Source organism: Botrytis porri (genome assembly GCF_014898465.1).
Source record: "Botrytis porri strain MUCL 3234 chromosome Unknown BPOR_002, whole genome shotgun sequence".
Taxonomy (NCBI): domain Eukaryota; kingdom Fungi; phylum Ascomycota; class Leotiomycetes; order Helotiales; family Sclerotiniaceae; genus Botrytis; species Botrytis porri.
Genome location: NW_024066076.1, coordinates 3,360,831 through 3,379,615, shown reverse-complemented (window position 1 = coordinate 3,379,615; position 18,785 = coordinate 3,360,831). Strand labels below are relative to the sequence as shown.

The 18,785-nt window shown below is 33.3% G+C and overlaps 3 protein-coding genes across 3 annotated transcripts; 2 read left to right on the top strand and 1 right to left on the bottom strand.

The window, feature by feature from the left end:
• Positions 1 to 10,297: 10,297 nt before the first annotated feature.
• EAF01_002004 (uncharacterized protein) lies at positions 10,298 to 13,150 on the top strand (the record flags this gene model as incomplete). Its single annotated transcript, XM_038910254.1, has 4 exons — positions 10,298 to 10,861; positions 10,910 to 11,155; positions 11,206 to 12,576; positions 12,639 to 13,150. The coding sequence occupies 4 exons, from the start codon at positions 10,298 to 10,300 to the stop codon at positions 12,912 to 12,914; spliced, it is 2,457 nt and encodes an 818-aa protein (XP_038775066.1). The 3' UTR covers positions 12,915 to 13,150.
• A 1,036-nt stretch (positions 13,151 to 14,186) lies between these two features.
• EAF01_002003 (uncharacterized protein) lies at positions 14,187 to 16,407 on the top strand (the record flags this gene model as incomplete). Its single annotated transcript, XM_038910253.1, has 2 exons — positions 14,187 to 14,481; positions 14,531 to 16,407. The coding sequence occupies 2 exons, from the start codon at positions 14,187 to 14,189 to the stop codon at positions 16,405 to 16,407; spliced, it is 2,172 nt and encodes a 723-aa protein (XP_038775065.1).
• A 188-nt stretch (positions 16,408 to 16,595) lies between these two features.
• EAF01_002002 (uncharacterized protein) lies at positions 16,596 to 18,184 on the bottom strand (the record flags this gene model as incomplete). The annotated part of the gene is made up of 3 exons (XM_038910252.1): positions 16,596 to 16,869; positions 16,924 to 17,778; positions 17,829 to 18,184. The coding sequence occupies 3 exons, from the start codon at positions 18,182 to 18,184 to the stop codon at positions 16,596 to 16,598; spliced, it is 1,485 nt and encodes a 494-aa protein (XP_038775064.1).
• Between the last annotated feature and the right edge of the window lie 601 nt (positions 18,185 to 18,785).

Sequence of the window (18,785 nt, the reverse complement as noted above, 5' to 3'; positions counted from 1 at the left end):
AGTGAGTAGATTATATTAGTGAATGGATTATTTTTATTTCAATTTACTTATTCAAAACCATATTATTCAATAATAATAAAATTAATTGATTAAAACTATAAAGATTTTAATAATTTAAAATCTATTATATTATTTTAATAAGTTCTTATATTATATTTAGTCTTTTTATACTTATTATAATATCGATTAGAAAATGCTTTCTTATTAGAATTCCTTCCTTTTTAATACTTGTTATATTAAATCTGAATATCAATCTCTTATTAAGATAATATATCAAGAGCCTTTTATTTAATAAGTACTCCTCCTTAATATAATTAAGTTTTTTTTATATGTTGATATTTGTTTAATATTTTTACGGGAGCTGCCTCTAGGGTCACGTGGAAGTGGCTAGAGATCTCTCGAGGTGGTTTAGACTAGACTTCAAGTAGGAATTCAATAAGGTTGTAACTGGTTGCAATTCTCGTAACTATAGTAATGAAACTAATGATTGTTCTTGAGCACGAAGCTCTACATTGTAATGAAATCCCATTCCCTTATATAGATCTTCGTACTCTGATGTTGGTTGGAGTTTCTTGGAGTCCTGGCTCCCAAGGACCTCCTTGGAGCCCTGGCTCCTGGGGACTCCACCACGTGACACTTGTCACATGGCATTCTGTTACCCATCGTAACAAATATTTTATTTACTACTCGAAATATACAAATCTCTATATTTAAAAATGTATTTTTATAAGCTAATTTTTTTATACTTTTAATTAGAATTAATATAATCTTGAATATAGATATAGGGGAGCTTGATTAATAACAAGTTATTCGAGATTTAACTAATATTAATTGAGAAAGAGTTTTAATTGAATTGTAAGGAGTTTAAGAGATCCATTGATTTAAATCGAAAGAGGAGGGGGTAGGTGTATAAATTTGAATATCTAATTTCGAAAGTATAGTTTTAAGATTAAATGAAATTAAATCTATTTTTTGAAATCTTGATTTTATATTTTGAAAAGTGATTAATTTTTTATATATAATTTTAAAAGTTATAAAGAATTTAATTTTTAAAATATAATTAATATATATTTTAATAAATCTATTAATTTGATTATTATATGAACATTTCAGATTGCTAAAATAATTCATATTAAATGGTTGAGTTAAATAACTTAAATATAATAATAGACTTAAGTATATAATATTGTTCTCTTTGTAATATACTTGAAAAGCTTTTGATTTATAACTTTCATACTTATCTAGTATTAATATTCAATACTTATTCTTTTTTTAATTCTTAATATACTTATTAAAGTATTTCAATCATTTTAAACCTATCTTATTATTTATTTATTTATTTATTAGATATAGATTTAATAATTTAATTCATAGGAAAATCAATTTCGATATATTAATTGGAAAAATGAATTTATCCTTGAACTATTAAAAATGAGAGTATAGTTTCACCCTCTCTATTACTATATATAATTGTTATAGCTCATTTTCTATTATTTAGTTGTATTACCTTACTTCTACCATTTCGTTTAATATTAGTTATTATTATTTTAGAGTATATTATATTCATTATAAAGTCTATTTCATCAAAATTATAAAAATCGTTATTTAAAATATTATATTTCGCTTATATATTTATAACTAATCGAAACCATTCTTCAATAAACTTAAAATCTTTATAAAAAGCTTTTTGAAAGTTATAAATATAATTAAAACATATCTTTAATTTAATTCAACACTTTACAAATCAATACATTTAAAGCTTTCTAATATACTTTACACCCCTTAATTCGAAAATATAATTCATTATATCCTCTACATTTCTTAATTTGAATAGAAATTCTTTTATATTTATATTAGTTATATATTTAAAAATAATATTTTCCTTTAATTCTAAAAGATTATTAAATTTAAATTAATATTTGAAATAAGGAATAGAATTATTAATTCTATATTATAATATTATTGTTACGGGAGCTGCCTCTAGGGTCACGTGGAAGTGGCTAGAGATCTCTCGAGGTGGTTTAGACTAGACTTCAAGTAGGAATTCAATAAGGTTGTAACTGGTTGCAATTCTCGTAACTATAGTAATGAAACTAATGATTGTTCTTGAGCACGAAGCTCTACATTGTAATGAAACCCATTCCCTTATATAGACCTTCGTACTTTGATCGAATCGTCAAGTCTACTCGACTACTCGAGTCGACAAGTCGAATCGACTTTCCTTCACGTGACACTTGTCCTCGTGACCTGGTAAGGCTACCGCTTATTTAACCTGTGCTTACTAGCTAATCTGTAACCGTTGTGCAACCTGTGCCTACTGTGGGGTAGGTGCCAATAAAAGATAGGTACCTATCTTTTAATCACTGCTTATTTATTCGGTTACCGCTATCTTTAGTTACCCTTTAATTCAACTGTCCCTACAATGCTGTTTTCGTAGGTCCCAACACCAAGGCCTTAGGTTTATCTTATAATCCATGTTGCGGTGCGGGTACCTCCGTAACAATTATATTCAGAATATTATACATCTTCGTAGCTTTTCGAATACTTATTTTTTTATCTTTTTAAATAGCTTTAATAATAAGGAGTATATAGGCTTCTTAAATATTCGAATTTATTATAGGTTATTGATAAAATATAGTAGTAGTAGTAGTAAATTCATAATCGATTCGGTCTATATAGCTATGCTAAGACCATACGATGCGCCTGTATATATGTTACGGAGGTACCCGCACCACAATATAGATTATAAGATAAACCTAAGGCCTTAATATTGAAACCTACAAAAACAGTATTATAGGGATAATTGAATTAAAGAATAATTAAAGATAACAATAATCGAATCAATAAGTAATGATTAAAAAATAAGTATCTATCTTTTATTAATACTTATTTTATAATAGATATAAAAAGGATAACGGTTATAGGTTATCTAATAAGCATAGATTAAATAAGCAATAGTATTATATAGGTTACAAAGCAAGTATCACATAATAAATAGACGGGATAGGTAAGCTATCTAGACTATCCGTAGATAAATAGAATAAATAGTCTACCCAAACTATTTAAACAAGAATAAAGGTTTATATAAAGGAATGGGTTTCATTATAATATAGAGTTTCGTGCTCAAGAATAATTATTAGTTTTATTAATATAATTACAAGAATTATAATCAATTATAATCTTATTAAATTCCTATTTGAAGTTTAATCTAAACTATCTCAAAAGATCTCTAGCTACTTTCACATAACCCTAGAGGCAACTCCTGTAACACTTTGAGTACTCTTTCTACTTCAAATACTAATTCAATAATTTATTACTAAATATGATAATCAAAAATATCATTATAGATCAATCTATATTAATAACAAATACTAACAATGTCAAAATGACTAATACTCTATAGAAAATTATTATTAATAAAACTCTTAAGATTGTTTTATTAGATAAATATCAAGATAGTTGATAGAAATTCAATACTTTCCTTTTATAATTAAAAATCTATTTCCAATTTAATAAAGACAAATTTACAATTATAGAATCCAAAAGCGTATAAACTATATCCTATTTCAAAGGAGAAGCAAGCAAATAAATTCAATTATATTTGTAAGATTATTTCGAGTATAACGAATAAGATTATATATAATCCACTCGAACAATCTTCAATAGTTTTGAAGGATTTAAAATAGAAATTTGTAGAATCTTTAGGAACTTCAATAAACTAAAGGTAATAAAAGATAAGATTTTCAATCTCAAGTAAACAGAATCAATATTAAAGTATGCTACGGAATTCCGAAGATATATAAGAATAATTAAATGGAATGAAATTATTATTATAAGTTATTACTATAAAGGATTCAAACTAGAAGTTAAATTGAAATTAGAAAGATCTATTAAGAATATAAACTTGAACAATCTAATTCAAAACTTTATCGAATCAAATAATCGTTTTTATTGATATCGACAAAGTCAAAGATTATATAAATTCTAAAGAAATCAAAAGTAAGAATGTTATTATAAGAATGAGGATAAATTATATTACAATTTACAAAAATATAAAGATTTTATAAAACTTAATATTATATATTATAAAGATGAGAATAATAATTCGGAAAAGAAATAAAGACAAGAAAATAACTTATACTTTGAATATAAAAAAGCAAAGTATTAAATAATAGAATATCAAAGCAAGAAAATAAGGGGTAAAAAAAACAACTTTAAGAATAAGTTTAGTAAGGGTTAACTTAATATTACTTTTATATTACAATTATATACTGTTAGTATAATAGGGCTAGCTATATCATTATCAGCTTATAAAGAAGAGCTTAAAGAAGAAGAAAAGGTTGAATGTCTCTCATGAATAAATAAAGACCTGTTAGGAGAATTATAGATTATTCGGGAAATTAACTAATGAAATCATTGTATTTGGAAATTTAGAGATACTAATGAAGAAATTATTAATTATAACCTTAATATAATAAATACTAAAGAGAGTAAGACTTACAAGGTTCAATATATCGATTAATATTGAATCCTATAGTTTGGAATTATTACAAATTTATTCTTCTTGAAGAGAATTAGTAATAAACATTTAAAATGGCCAGGTCAAAGGGAACTATAGGAAGTCTTCTATTATTATACATCAGAAAACAATGAGAATCAAACTCTATTCCTTTATAAGAAGATTGAAAAAGAGTATTATGTCTAGACCTAGGCTATACTACCACCACTAATAATAAAGATAGTAATAAAAATAATCCAAAGAATGTATTAATACACCTTATAAAAGGATTTACTCAATAATAAAACCAGATCAGAAACCAACATTATCTATCTAAAAGAAAAAGAATCTTAACAAGTAATATTAAAGGATAAGATCATTTAGAATAACGAAAATGAACAAATTACACTATAGCTGAATACTATAGAACAAGTAAAACAAATATACTATAAAATCAAAATAAACAAACAAATATAACAAGTCATAATAAATTCAAAAACTATAGGAAATTTTATTACATTAGAAGCTATAAAGTACTTAAAAGTTCTATTCTAAAAGAAACAAAACCCCTACTAATTATAGTTAGTTGATGAATAGCTAGTAGGATCTGACGAGAATGTTTCATAGGAGATACGATTAGTACGAATAAATATGACCCAATATTCGAAGATTATATAGCTTGATATTATACTATTAGGCCAATAACAGATCATCTTAGGAATGCTATAGTTGAAGGTATATAATCCCAGAATAGATTGGTTATAAGGAATGATAACATTTGATCAATATAAGGACAATCATAACAATATATTCAAGGCATTTGTGAGATGTAATATGCATTAAGGAGAGTTGAACGCGAACAACATTGGCGATGTAGAACACTCAGTCCAGGGTCCTCCATTAAGAGCAAAAGCTAGTACACCTTCTTTACAAATGCAGAAGCCAACGATACGGCAAGAAATTGCAATCAAGGCGAAGGAGCTTATGATACCAGAACAGTACAAGAAATACAAATATGTTTTCAAAGAATTAGAGATTTATAAGGCTTTACTAGAACACAAGCTATAGGATTATGAAATAATATTGGAGGAAGGTAAGATACCTATGTACACCCCAATTTATTCAATATCAGTCGATGAGTTAAAGACATTTAAAGAATATATCAACAATAATTTGACTAAGGAATGGATTAGAGAATCTATATTCCAAGTAATAAGTTTAATTATATGGGTATCTAAGAAAGATGGTATTAAGAAATTAATTGTGGATTATAGAAAGCTTAATATGCTTATAAAGAAAGATCAATATCTACTTTTATTAGCTATGGAATTAAAAAATCAATTAGATAAAGCAATAATATTTATTAAGATAGATTTACAAAACAAATATCATTTGATTAGAATAAAGGAAAGTGAAGAATGAAAAACTGTTTTTAAAACAAGATATAAGCTATACGAATATCAAGTTATATTATTCAAGCTAACGAATATATTAGTTACTTTTATAAGACTTATAAATAATATATTATTGTAATACTTGAATATTTATTATATATACTATTTGAATGATATTCTAATATATTTGAATAACAAAATCTAATATATTAAAAATGTTAGTAATATTCTTAAAAGTTTAGTTAAAGTTGATTTATTATATAAACCAAGTAAATGTAAATTCTATATTATAGAAATGAAGTTTCTAGGATTTACTATATTAAGTTAAAGGTTTAAGATAAGTAAGAATAAGATTAAGGTAATGTTTAAATGAAAGTAGTTAAATATAATTAAAGAATTATAATCCTTTTTAGGATTTGTTAACTTTTATTGAAGGTTTATTAAAGGTTATTTAGAGATTATAATATCCTTAATCAATTTAATTAAAAAGGATTAAGGAAGTTTCGAATAAATCATTAAAGTTTAGAAGTTATTTGATATATTTAAACAAATAATAATAAAAGAATTAATATTGTTAATATTCGATTTTGAGAAGTTAATTATAATAGAAACAAATTTCTTAGATTTTACTATAGGCATAGTTTTGAGCTAATCAGGCTAGAATGAGAAATGACAATTAATTATATTCTATTCTTGAAAACTATTATTAGTCGAATTGAATTACGAAATATATAATAAAGAATTATTGGTAATAGTTAATGTATTTAGAGAATGGCAAGTTTATTTAGAAGGATCAAAATACTTAGTATAAGTGTATATAGATTATAAAAATTTGATTTACTTTATTATAATAAAGTAGTTAAATAAATGACAAATTAGATGATTGGAGATTATAGTTAATTATAATTTCAAGATTTCATATGTTAAAGGATTAGAAAACGCTAGAGTTGATACTTTTAATCGAAAACTAGAATATTAAGAAAATAAGTTGTACGAATTATATGTAATATTTAAGAAAGAAGGTGAATTATTGGTTTATAATGTATTACAGCTTATAGTTATTTATATATTGGAAGACAACTATTTTAGAAATCAAATCCAATTATATTATAATAAGGATGCTATAGTTATATATATATATAAGGTAATAGAACTAGGATTTATAATAGAAAACGAAACTATATATTTTTATAGGAAAGTATATATTTTGAGTCAAATGATTAAGGAATTTGTGATGGAATAATATAGATTGTTAGTATACAAATATCAAGGGATTGTAAGGATATTTGTAAGAATTTGAGAAACTAATTACTTTTTATAAATAAGAACAATAGTTAAAGAAGTTGTTAGAAATTGTAATACTTGTATATAAAACAAGTTATTACGATATACTCCGTATAATCAGTTCTAAACCTTAAATATACCTTTTCAGTTATAGAAGTTTATTACATAGGATTTTGTAATTAAACTATTATTTTCAAAAGATTTTATTATAAATATTGAATACAATATAATACTTAATATAGTAGATAGGTTAACGAAGTTTGTATATATAATATTATTTAAGGAAATATAGAATACTAAATAATTAGTATATATATTCCTTAAAATTATAATAAGTATACATAAAGTATTAGATAAAATAATCTTAAACCGAAATAAACTCTTTACCTCAAAATTCTGAATTACCTTATTAGTATTTATAAATATTAAAAGAAAATTATTAATAACTTTCCACTTACAAACAAATAATCAAACCAAGAGGATTAACCAAACAATAAAAGTATATCTTAAATGCTATGTAAATTATCAACAAAACAATTGAATAGAACTATTACTTATAGCACAATTCGTATATAATATATTAGAAATAAAAATTATAAAAATAATATTAATATATATTAACTTTGGGTTTAATTTTAAAGTATATTAAATATTGATATTATAAAAAGTTAATACCGAATTAGTAATAATATAGATCGAACAATTGAAAGATTTGCAAGAGCAACTTGCTTTTGATTTAAAATTTATATTATTTAGAATAGTAGCCTACTACAATACGAAACGTAGTATAAGACTTATGCTTAAAGAGGGGGATAAAGTTTATTTGCTATGACGAAATATTGAAATCAAAAGACTAAGTAATAAATTCAACTATAAGAAACTAAAACTATTTAAGATTAATAAGGTAATAGGAATAATTAATTATCAATTGAAATTATTAAATATGATGAATATTCACTTAGTATTCTACATATCCTTGCTCGAATTAGTACCATTAGAAATACTAAATATATTATTTACAAAAATCGAATTAATTAATTTAAATGTTATATATAATATTGAAACAATACTAGATTGTAAATATGTTAGAAACAAAATCAAGTATTTAATTAAATAGTTAGATTACTTATATTCAAAGAATATATAAAAACTTAAAAAGGATTTCAGTTATCCTAAAAAACTATAGGTATTCTATCTGAAATACCCATATCTGTCAGCAAAGCTTTAAGCTTGATATCAAATAATAAAGGCAATAAAGAATCAAAGAAGTTAAAGGAAAGAGAATTATTAAAAATAAGTACAGCGATATCTATAGTTTCTTTGTTTATATACTTCTTTTTCAACTTTTTCTTTTCTTTTAGAGTATCAAGCTTATTCATAGAATTAAGATTAGTAATTATCATTTTCTTTTCTTATTTGTTTAGAAATCATTATTGTTTATATAAATAAAGAATTTTAACTATAGCCTTTTTTTTTCATTATGAAAACATTAATGCTAACAATTAATAAACTTTTAATCGGATATAGAAAATATTTAATTTTGTTTTCTTACATTATAGGTTTTGTTCTACCTATGGTATTCAGTATAGCGATTAATATTAGAACTAATTTTCATTCCAATACAACATTTATTAGATTTTTTATAACAAAAATATACAACTATTTCAACTCCTAACCTTTCAATTTGTTAATTAAAAAATATTTATTCTGTTTGTTTTTTGATATACTCAATTGGCATATTGAAAAAAAGAAGTAGTTAATTAATCAGTAAAAAATTGATATAGGGGAACCTCATTATATAGATACTTAGGATAAGTGTTAATCTAAAAAGGGGATAGTATTACAAAGGTACCCATACTACAATATAAATTATAAAATAAATCTAAAGCCTTAATATTAGAATTTACGAAAATAGTATTATAGGAATAGTTGAATTAAAGAATAACTAAAGATAGTAATAATCGAATTAATAAGTAATAATTAAAAGATAGGTATTTATTTTTTATTGGTATCTACCCTATAATAGGTATAGAAGGAATAGTAGTTATAGGTTATTTAATAAGTACAGGTTAAATAAGTAATAATATCATATAGATTATAAAGCAAGTATCATATAATGAATAGACAGGATAGACAAGCTATTCAGGCTATCCATAAATAAATAAAATAAATAATCTATTTAAGCTATTTAAATAAGAATAAAGGTTTATATAAGAGAATAAGTTTTATTATAATATAAAGCTTTATGCTCAAGAATAATCATTAGTTTTATTATTATAATTACGAGAATTGTAATTAATTATAACCTTATTGAATTCCTACTTAAAGTCTAGTCTAAACTATTTCGAGAGATCTCTAGCCACTTCTATATAACCTTAGAGGCAGCTCCCGTAACAATATGATTCTAATTGAATAAGGTAGATGGGAAAAGGAAATAAAAACCCACCCCCCCCCCCGAACTTCCCTATTAAGACCCACGGGCAACCTCCCGAGCAGTCCTTTCAAGTTGATAAAATATATATTGAAAAAGAAAAGAATGAATTGAAATGAAAGTGATCTACTTACTAATATGATCTACTTACTAATAAAACACATTACTTCTACTTTTACACTAGAGTAAGCCCGGTCTCAATAAGCTAAACTAAATTAGGTACTAATGCTAACTGTCACACGTTCCGCGCTACTACTCTATGATTGGTCAATGAAGCTCATAAGCTGACCATCATTAGACTTACTATACTTTCACTAAGTTAATAATAATAACAATAATAACAATAACATAGACATTTCCTACCTACCTGGGCAAAACTACCCAGGTGTCTGCCCAGCTGCTGTAAAAATTCACAATTTATACCTTTGATTATGCAACTTTTTTAACACACTCTAATATCTAATAAAATACGAACAAATCTGCAATCTGCAAAGAATTGACACCCACCACCGAAATACTATCACCCTGTTGTCTCACAGGTTCTTTCCTCTAATCAAGCGCAACTCACAGTTTCCTGTGTTCAACCAGGTATATCTTCCATATGCGCCCCTTACACTACATCCATTCGCATTCAGTTCAATTCTATCATCTGCTCATGTGCAAATGATTCGGCATCTGTCCTGCTCATAAATGCTAATTGTTCACGATTTGAAAGCAGATACTCAACGTTGGTTATCACAAACCGACGGCCCTCCAGGTCACTACAACTTCCCACCAGGAACCATCATCATGAAGTTTGGCGAGCAACTCCGATCAAGTGTGATCAAAGAGTACCAATGGTACTATATTGCGTACGATGAGCTGAAGGAGAAGCTCAAGATTCCTTACGATACCGCATCGACGAAAAATAAGTCGAATTCGAAAGGAGAAAAATGGACCGAGGCAAATGAAAGAGAGTTCATTGATCTTATGGAGGCAGAGTTGGACAAGGTACATACCAAACAAAAACTGAAGGCCATCGAAATCAGTCGGAGAATTGCGAACGCGGATAGAGAGGTTAGCGAAGTCGTGGGAAGATTGGATTCAAGAGGACCCGAACGTAGCAATGGATCGGTAGATTCTGATGCTCCCACAGAAGAAGAGTTCATGCTATTGGAGGAAGACTTGAGTGACATTATCGCGGACGTACACGATTTGGCCAAATTCGTTCAGCTGAATTATACTGGATTTCAGAAGATCATCAAGAAACATGACGTAGGTTTGTTGATTATATACTTATCGCGCCCAACTAACGATTACCAGAAAACCACCAAGTGGATGCTAAAACCTGTGTTTGCGACAAGACTCAAGGCGAAACCTTTCTTCAAAGACAACTATGACGCCGACATCGTTAAGTTATCCAAATTGTATGACTTGGTCAGGACAAGAGGAAATCCAGTGCAAGGAGACAGCTCGGCAGGTGGAAGTCAAGCCAGTTTCATTCGACAAACAACTAAATACTGGGTGCACCCAGATAATATTACCGAGTTGAAGCTTATCATCTTGAAGGTAGAGTCAATCCAGCAAGTCCCCATATTTTTTGCTCATTCTTTCTATAGCATCTACCCGTTCTTGTTTTCAATGCCAGCAAGGAGTTCGAAGCGAAAGATTCTGCAATCACGTCGATTTACTACGACAATCCCGAGACTTGGGATCTATACGAGGGTCGACTCAAGAAAAGTGAGGGAGCCGAGGCAATCCGTCTTAGATGGTATGGCGACGTCGACAATGAACACATATTTGTGGAGAGAAAAACCCATCGTGAAGATTGGACGGGAGAGAAATCAGTGAAGGCAAGATTTGGAATCAAAGAAAAAAACGTCAATGCATACATGAAGGGAGAATTACTACCTGCTGCTATATTTGAGAAGGCTCGCAAGGAGGGCAAGAAACCATTGAAAGCCATCGAGGAGGACGAGAGACTTGCTAGGGAAGTTCAATACTCGGTTATCAAGAAGGGTTATGTACCTGTCTGTCGATCCTTCTATAATCGTACAGCCTTTCAATTGCCAGCCGACGCAAGAGTTCGTATCTCTTTAGATACTGAATTGACAATGGTTAGAGAAGATAACCTTGACGGAAGAAGACGCGCTGGCGATAATTGGCGAAGAATGGATATCGGTATCGATTTTCCATTCAGTCAGTTGCCTGCAGAAGATGTGGAAAGATTTCCCTACGCGGTTCTTGAGGTGAAGTTGCAAACTCAGGCTGGCCAAGAACCACCAGAATGGGTACGAGAACTCATTGCTAGTCATCTTGTCGAAGCTGTTCCCAAATTCTCAAAATTCATTCATGGCACCGCGACTCTCTTCCCAACTCGCATAAATCTTATACCATTCTGGATGCCACAAATGGATGTAGACATCCGAAAGCCAGTGACTCAGTCATTCGGTATCAAAAGACCAGGTCACTCAAATCCGAGTTCCACAAGTGACGATGACGACGATGATGATTCTGATGAAGAAGATTTTAACTTCAATCAAGCTAGTGCTGGGACCATTGCGGCTGCGTCCGACACCCTACGACGACGCAACCATGGAGCACCAGGAAATAGTCTTGATATCGAAGAAGAAATTGCTAGTATGCCATTGGTGGAAGAGGACTATATTTATGATACTGATGACGAAGAGGCCATCGACAATCGACCATTTGAGGAAGCCAGAAGAGTTGGCGGTCTAGCTTTTATTACAGAAGGCATGAAATATTATGCTAAAACTGCGGGACATCATCTATCTCGGAAAATCCATTCGCTAAGCCCTACTCCAAGAGATCCAATGGATAGTAATAATGCTACATTCTCAGCTCTTCGAAATGGGGGTGGTAAGATTGTGGCTAAGAAATTCAAGGCACCGCCTGGAAAAAAGATTCACGTACCTGTTCGCGTCGAACCAAAGGTGTATTTTGCTGCTGAGAGAACATTTTTGACATGGGTATGTATTTTATCAATTGCACCTTTTAGATGATCATGCAACCTTTTAACACATTTTTATAGCTCGAATTCTCAATCTACATTGGTACAATTGCAGCTACACTCGTCAACTTTGGAACAAAACCTACTGCGGTATCCTTCATTGCTGCAGGTTTCTTTTCCATAGTCGCGCTTATGAGTTTGGCCTACAGTGTAGGCATGTACTTGTATAGAAGTAATAGCATTAGGGAGAGGAGAAACATCAAGTATTATGATGCTTGGGGACCAAGTATTTTGTGCGCATCGCTCTTTGCGGCGGTGGTTGTCAATGCTTGGTTCCAGATGAGTGCTAAGGAATGATAAAATTGTTGACGTGAGTCGAAGAGAAGCGATTTGAGCAAGATGTGGAATTGAAGTGTACAAAAGGGTTTGTCTATATCAAAATTGATAGTAGTAAATTGACGATTGGGGGGAAGCGGTGATTGATGGGTTCAGGAGGAAGAAGAAGTAAAACGGCGCGTTTGAAAATTTGTATCTATATAGGCAATTGGCTTATCACATATATAGTTAATCTGTATAAACCAAGTTCCAAAAAATGGTAGTGGAAGGAGATGAATGAAGAGTGCGAGGTAGAACGTGAATGTTAAAGCGCCAATCTCTGGCTAATGTGAGGGCGCTATCACAGCAAGATATATTAAACTTCGCGCGAGTAAGATAATTGGTCAGAAATTTCATTTAGACGAAATTGATCGAAACAGGTCCAATTCTACTTATCTCCCGTGAATCAGTGGATCCTGGGATGGGAGTGGGAAAGTCCTCAGGGTGTAGTAGCACTTATTGTAGTATATAATTTTTGTGTGGTTGTAACTTGATTCTTGATCTTTGATTCTTTTATTTTGATGGGAATGGTGGAGTGGGAATGTATAGTGAGGAGTAAGAAGGGAGTGTGTTGGGTGGAAGGTGAGGGAGGTGATAAGGGTACTTTGAAGAATATTAGGTGTGTTTTGATGCGAGTGAGATGGATTTTATGAGGATTTGAAGATTGTTTTGGATGGGTTTTGGGGTTTGGTTCTGGCTGGGGTATCTGGCTGGATTATTTGAAATATTGAACTTCATTGGAAGGTCCATCTCGCAGTACAATTCTAAGAAGACAGCTTTCATACCTTACTTTACGAGCTTGCCCCCCTCCCCATTTCTCGCTAAAATTACATGTTCTTCTGACAATGCTATCCACATCTCCTCATCTTCAACGCATGCAATCTTGGATCTTGGTAAACCTACCATAAATCATCTGATATCCTCATATCCTACCACTTTGCTAATCTCGAGATATACCCCGATATGACTTTCAGACGCGCATCACGTGGTTACAACCCCGTCAGCGCCAAGCTCAAGATTGTCAGTTGTGTATCTGTGTATCTGCGGCTGAATGACCCCTCATCTCACTATACTATCCCCTCAAACTTCAATTCTTCTCTGCAAAATCTCCCTCAGAAAGAAGAAGCAAAAAACTCCAAAATGTTATGCGCAACCTGCAGTACAATCTTTTCCGGGAATCGTCCCCCTCTCATCTCCACCCCCTCATCAAATACAGACGATATAATTCGTCCTCTTCATTCTGATATCTCAGTCATGTGTGAGGGCGCGATAAATGGTTGTCAATTGTGTGATATCATCTGGAGACATTTTTTTAGAGATAAATCGCCAGAGGAGTATAGGGAGTTTCCGTTGTGGTTGAGGGGGGGTGCGGTGCATCTTGTGAGGAGTGGGTCGAGGTATAGGGTTAAGGGGGTGGGAGATGGAGGTGGTAGTGAGGAGAAAGGAGATGGGTACGGTGATGAGGGATTTGAAATTATGGTGGAGTTAAATACGCAGATGGATAGAGAGGTGCCGAGATGGAAAACTATTAACATGTCGGTTTTGAAGGGTATGTGAGGGAATTTTTGTATAGCTGTTAGTAAATTAACAATAAACAGCAGAAGAATGTCTCGCACCACTTCGAGAACTACCAAAACCGGATCTCAGTATCTTTTCTGATAATACATGGAAAACTATTCTTCAATGGGCAAATGATTGTATTGAAAACCATCCTAAATGTAACACCTCGACCGAAGAACCTCCATGGTATCCCACGCGCTTAATCGACATACAGTATCTCAGCGATCCAGACCCAGTAGCTCAACTCACAGCACTGATGTTCAACATATCCACTGGTCATTTTCTCGCAAATTGCAAATTAATAGAAACGAAAGATACTCCACCAGAAGATCCCTCCTATCTCACACTTAGCCATCGCTGGCCCGCTCAAGGAGGAATCAGCGCCCGACTCGAAACATCCAATATCGAAGAAATGAAAGATTTCATCTCCCACGATATCCTACCCCCCCGATTCCGCGAAGCGATTCTCGTTGCACGCTGTCTAAAGGTCCGTTACATCTGGATCGACTCCCTGTGCATCATCCAAGACAGCTCTGCAGACTGGAATCACGAAGCGCAAACCATGGGTGACGTATACGCGCATTCTCTGCTCAATCTCTGCGGAACCGCCGCACTCGATATATTAATCCCCTCGCGCAATCCAGAGATGATCCATCCCTGTATCGTGAAATCTACTTGGGACAACGCCCCAAATAATGAATTCATCATTACCGATTTCCAGTTCTGGAAAGATCGGATCTATAGTTCGCCATGTAATAAACGGGCGTGGATAACGCAGGAACGATGGCTTAGTCCACGGATCTTGCATTTTGCGTTTGATCAGATGGTGTGGGAATGTAGGACGCGTGAGGCTGCGGAGACGTTTCCGTTGGGGTTGCCGAAGCAAATAAGGATGAATAAACATACTGGGTTTAAAGTTTCTGGGAATGTTCGAGTTTTTGGAAATCAGCAGAATGGAAAAGAAGAAAATAATTATCTCCAAGACTGGTACCGCATCCTCGAAACCTACGCCCGCTCCGAAGTAACCTTCTCAAAAGACCGACTCGTCGCCCTCGCCGGCATCGCTCAAAAATTCTCCCTCCACCTCCAAGACACCTTCCTCTCCGGACTCTGGCAGAACCATCTCCCAGGTACTCTCCTTTGGAGCGTGCACAAAGGTCTGCGCACCAACCATCCCTTGCCCTCCCCCACCCCCACCCCCGCAGCCCACGACCTCGTCGGAAATACTCCCACATACCACATCACGGAATCGAGTCGCCTCGCCTCCTACGAAGCGCCTTCCTGGTCCTGGGCTTCTGTATCCGGGGACATCGATCCTGGATTTTCTATTGCTCTCTCCAGTAAAGATTCTATGATTGAGCTGCGCACTGCGCAAATAACACCACTCGATCCCGCTCTCCCTTTTGGAAGAATCTCCTCTGCGCATTTAGTTTTGCGCGGGGTGCTCTATCCCCTTTCTATGGATCCATCTGATTGGCCTGCCCATCTTCCGTCTTGGAATCGCGAACCGCCAACTATCTATATTTCTGGACAACCGAAGACGAAAGTCGAAATACTCGAGGGGAGTTTCGTGGAGAAATATAGTCATGTGGTGCATATACGAGTCGATCAACCAGAAGAGTATAGCGATATAGGTCGTGCGTGTTTTTTGCCGGTTGCAAGAGCGAAGTTTGAGAGAGAGGGGCATGAGATGGATGGATTGAAGTTGGTGTATGGATTGTGCGTTCTGAGTACGGGGAAACCGGGGGAATACAAGAGATTGGGAAGGGTGGATTTTAGTGGAGAGCAGTGCGATTTGTTTGAAATGGGAATTGAGAAGCTTAAGGAAGGAAGAGAGAATGAAGGGACCAAATTCGAGATGGGTGACAAGGATTTGTACTTGCCGGAAGAGATTGGTACTTTTAAGCTTGTTTAGCGATCACTAGATTCGCGGATTAAAGGCAAAGTTTTTAAAACAAATAGGAAATGAATGAACGAAGCGAAAGAATAACAATGAAGACTTTTCTCATTTTACATATCTTGCTATCTATCTATACACATATTTCAATCAAACTCTTACAGCTAGATGCATCATCCTTTCTCGGATTTTACTCTAACCGATACTTAAGCCTTCTTCCCCTTGATACTAACATTCAAGGTACCAATAGCCCAAACCGTAACGAATAAACTCAAAGTGGAGCAGAAAATAACAATAGGTTTGCGGAAACCTGCAAGGAAGGGGTAGGTATATGTAACAATGAGTTCACGATCGCGGAGATCATCAACCAAGTTATGAGAATGAAGTGTGAGTGTTGTACGGCCAATAGTATCCATGAAAGTCTTATGGAGAGTGATTGTAGAGGAGGCAACAGGGACGAGAGTGGAAAATTGGAAATTTCTATTGAATATGGGATTAGTTGCGTTGTTAAAAAAAAAAGGGCAGGATACATACTCGGCTCCTTCTGGAAGAATGACACGAAGTTCAACGAATTCATATTCAACTCCCTCGGCTTGTTTTGGACCTTCCAAAAATGGGACATTGAGAACATATTGCTCTCCGCTTAATTTTCTCAAGAATTTTTTGGCATCAGCATCCCAACCTACACGGAAAGGATAATTCCAACCTCCGAAGATTGGGTAACGAGGCTTGATCTCAAGATTCGCTTCACGTTTGTTGCTGCGGAAACGAGATGTAGAGACGTTGCCAATGACATCAGTGAAGTATGGTGTCAAACTTCCAACCTTCAATGGGAATTTGAGCTCCTTAATGGCAGAAGTGGGAGTGGTGGCATAGTATGCGGCTTGGTTCCAGAGAGTGCGAGAGAATGGTTGAGAAAGATTGGCAGCACGGTTGGTCAACGTATAACGTTCCTCGAAAGCAACATTTCCTCCCCAGTGGCTGACTTCAATATCACGCTCTAATCTAGAGACGTGAATGAGGGGTTTGGTGAACTCATATCGAACTCGGACTGGTTCCACTGCACCAGCTGGTACCTCTCCATAAGAACCGTATGTGTACTTGGAACCTTGCTTCTGTGGTGATTCGGATGCACCATCAGTTCCTGGAACAATGGTGTGCTCTGGAATATTGGTAGTTGGGAATTTAACCTCAGTCTTTTGTTTCGAAGTGACGTATGATGATTGAGCATATGCGGAGAATTCGTAAACGACGTATTGGTTCTCGTTTTGTGCAATTGAATTTGGAAGAGGGTTTAAAGCTGAAAGGTATGAGTATGAGATGCCAATTGTTTGTTGTGCTTTGGGTGCTAGGGGTTGTGGTAGCTTGATCAAGTAGAATTGAGTGTCACTTGTAAATAATTAGCCCACGATTCGAGTAACGGTCCAAACACGATTTACCTCTCTGTGTCCACCTCTACTGCACGAACTTCGAATAGTCCGGAATCGGCATCCTTTCTGTCCTTTACTTCCAAAGCTCCAATTGTTTCCATCTGCCTCGACGTGAATGGCAGATAGTATTCATCTTGAGGTTCATTCGCAATGTTCTCAATTACCACATTAATTGACTCTTTTGGGTAACTTTTTTCGAGATTGATATGATGGACCAGATTGGCATTTTTGAAGACCTGCGGAGGTTTGAAATTTGAGGGAAGAATTTGTTTCGAAGAAAGTGGTTTTGTCAAGTTACTCTTGTCTGCGCCGAAAGCTGTCGACACAAGAGAAAGGACCGCAGTCGCAACCGTGAATGACTTCATCTTGGAAGAGATACTGGAAGCCAGCCCAGAAGAGAAGAAATCGATTCACACTGCAAAATAAATTGAAATATGAGCAATTCTAAGATGTGGTGTTGTCAATATTTCCTATTCCTTCCCAAATAGCAGTCCCCCGGTAATATTGAAGCTTACGTTGCTCCAAAGTGTCCTGAACAATTAGACGCCGTTTCGCGATGTTCACTAGTTTCACACCTCTCCCTCACTCCCCACTTACCGCTTTTCATTTCTGAATTCACTTATCAATAATCGCGAGCGCGCTTAATTTATTCTTCTTATCGGCAAGTAGGCAGGCAATCATACATAGACCCGTGCTTATTAATCAGCTTGTCACTGGGCGAGCTGGACTGTTGAGCTGAAATTTGATCCACTATGATGAACTCACGGCGGGGAGTCGAGTGAAGTCCGAAGGAGACAACCCATTTATTTAGTTTCACCCAACACAAACTCAATCCTTTCTCTCAAGAAAACTTTTGTAAAATCATCAACAGCGACTTCTTTATTTTTCGGTTATTGTATTGCTTTATATCCTCAATTTCATACCTCGGATCCTAGAATCTCGGGATCTCTTCTTTTATACCCTTTA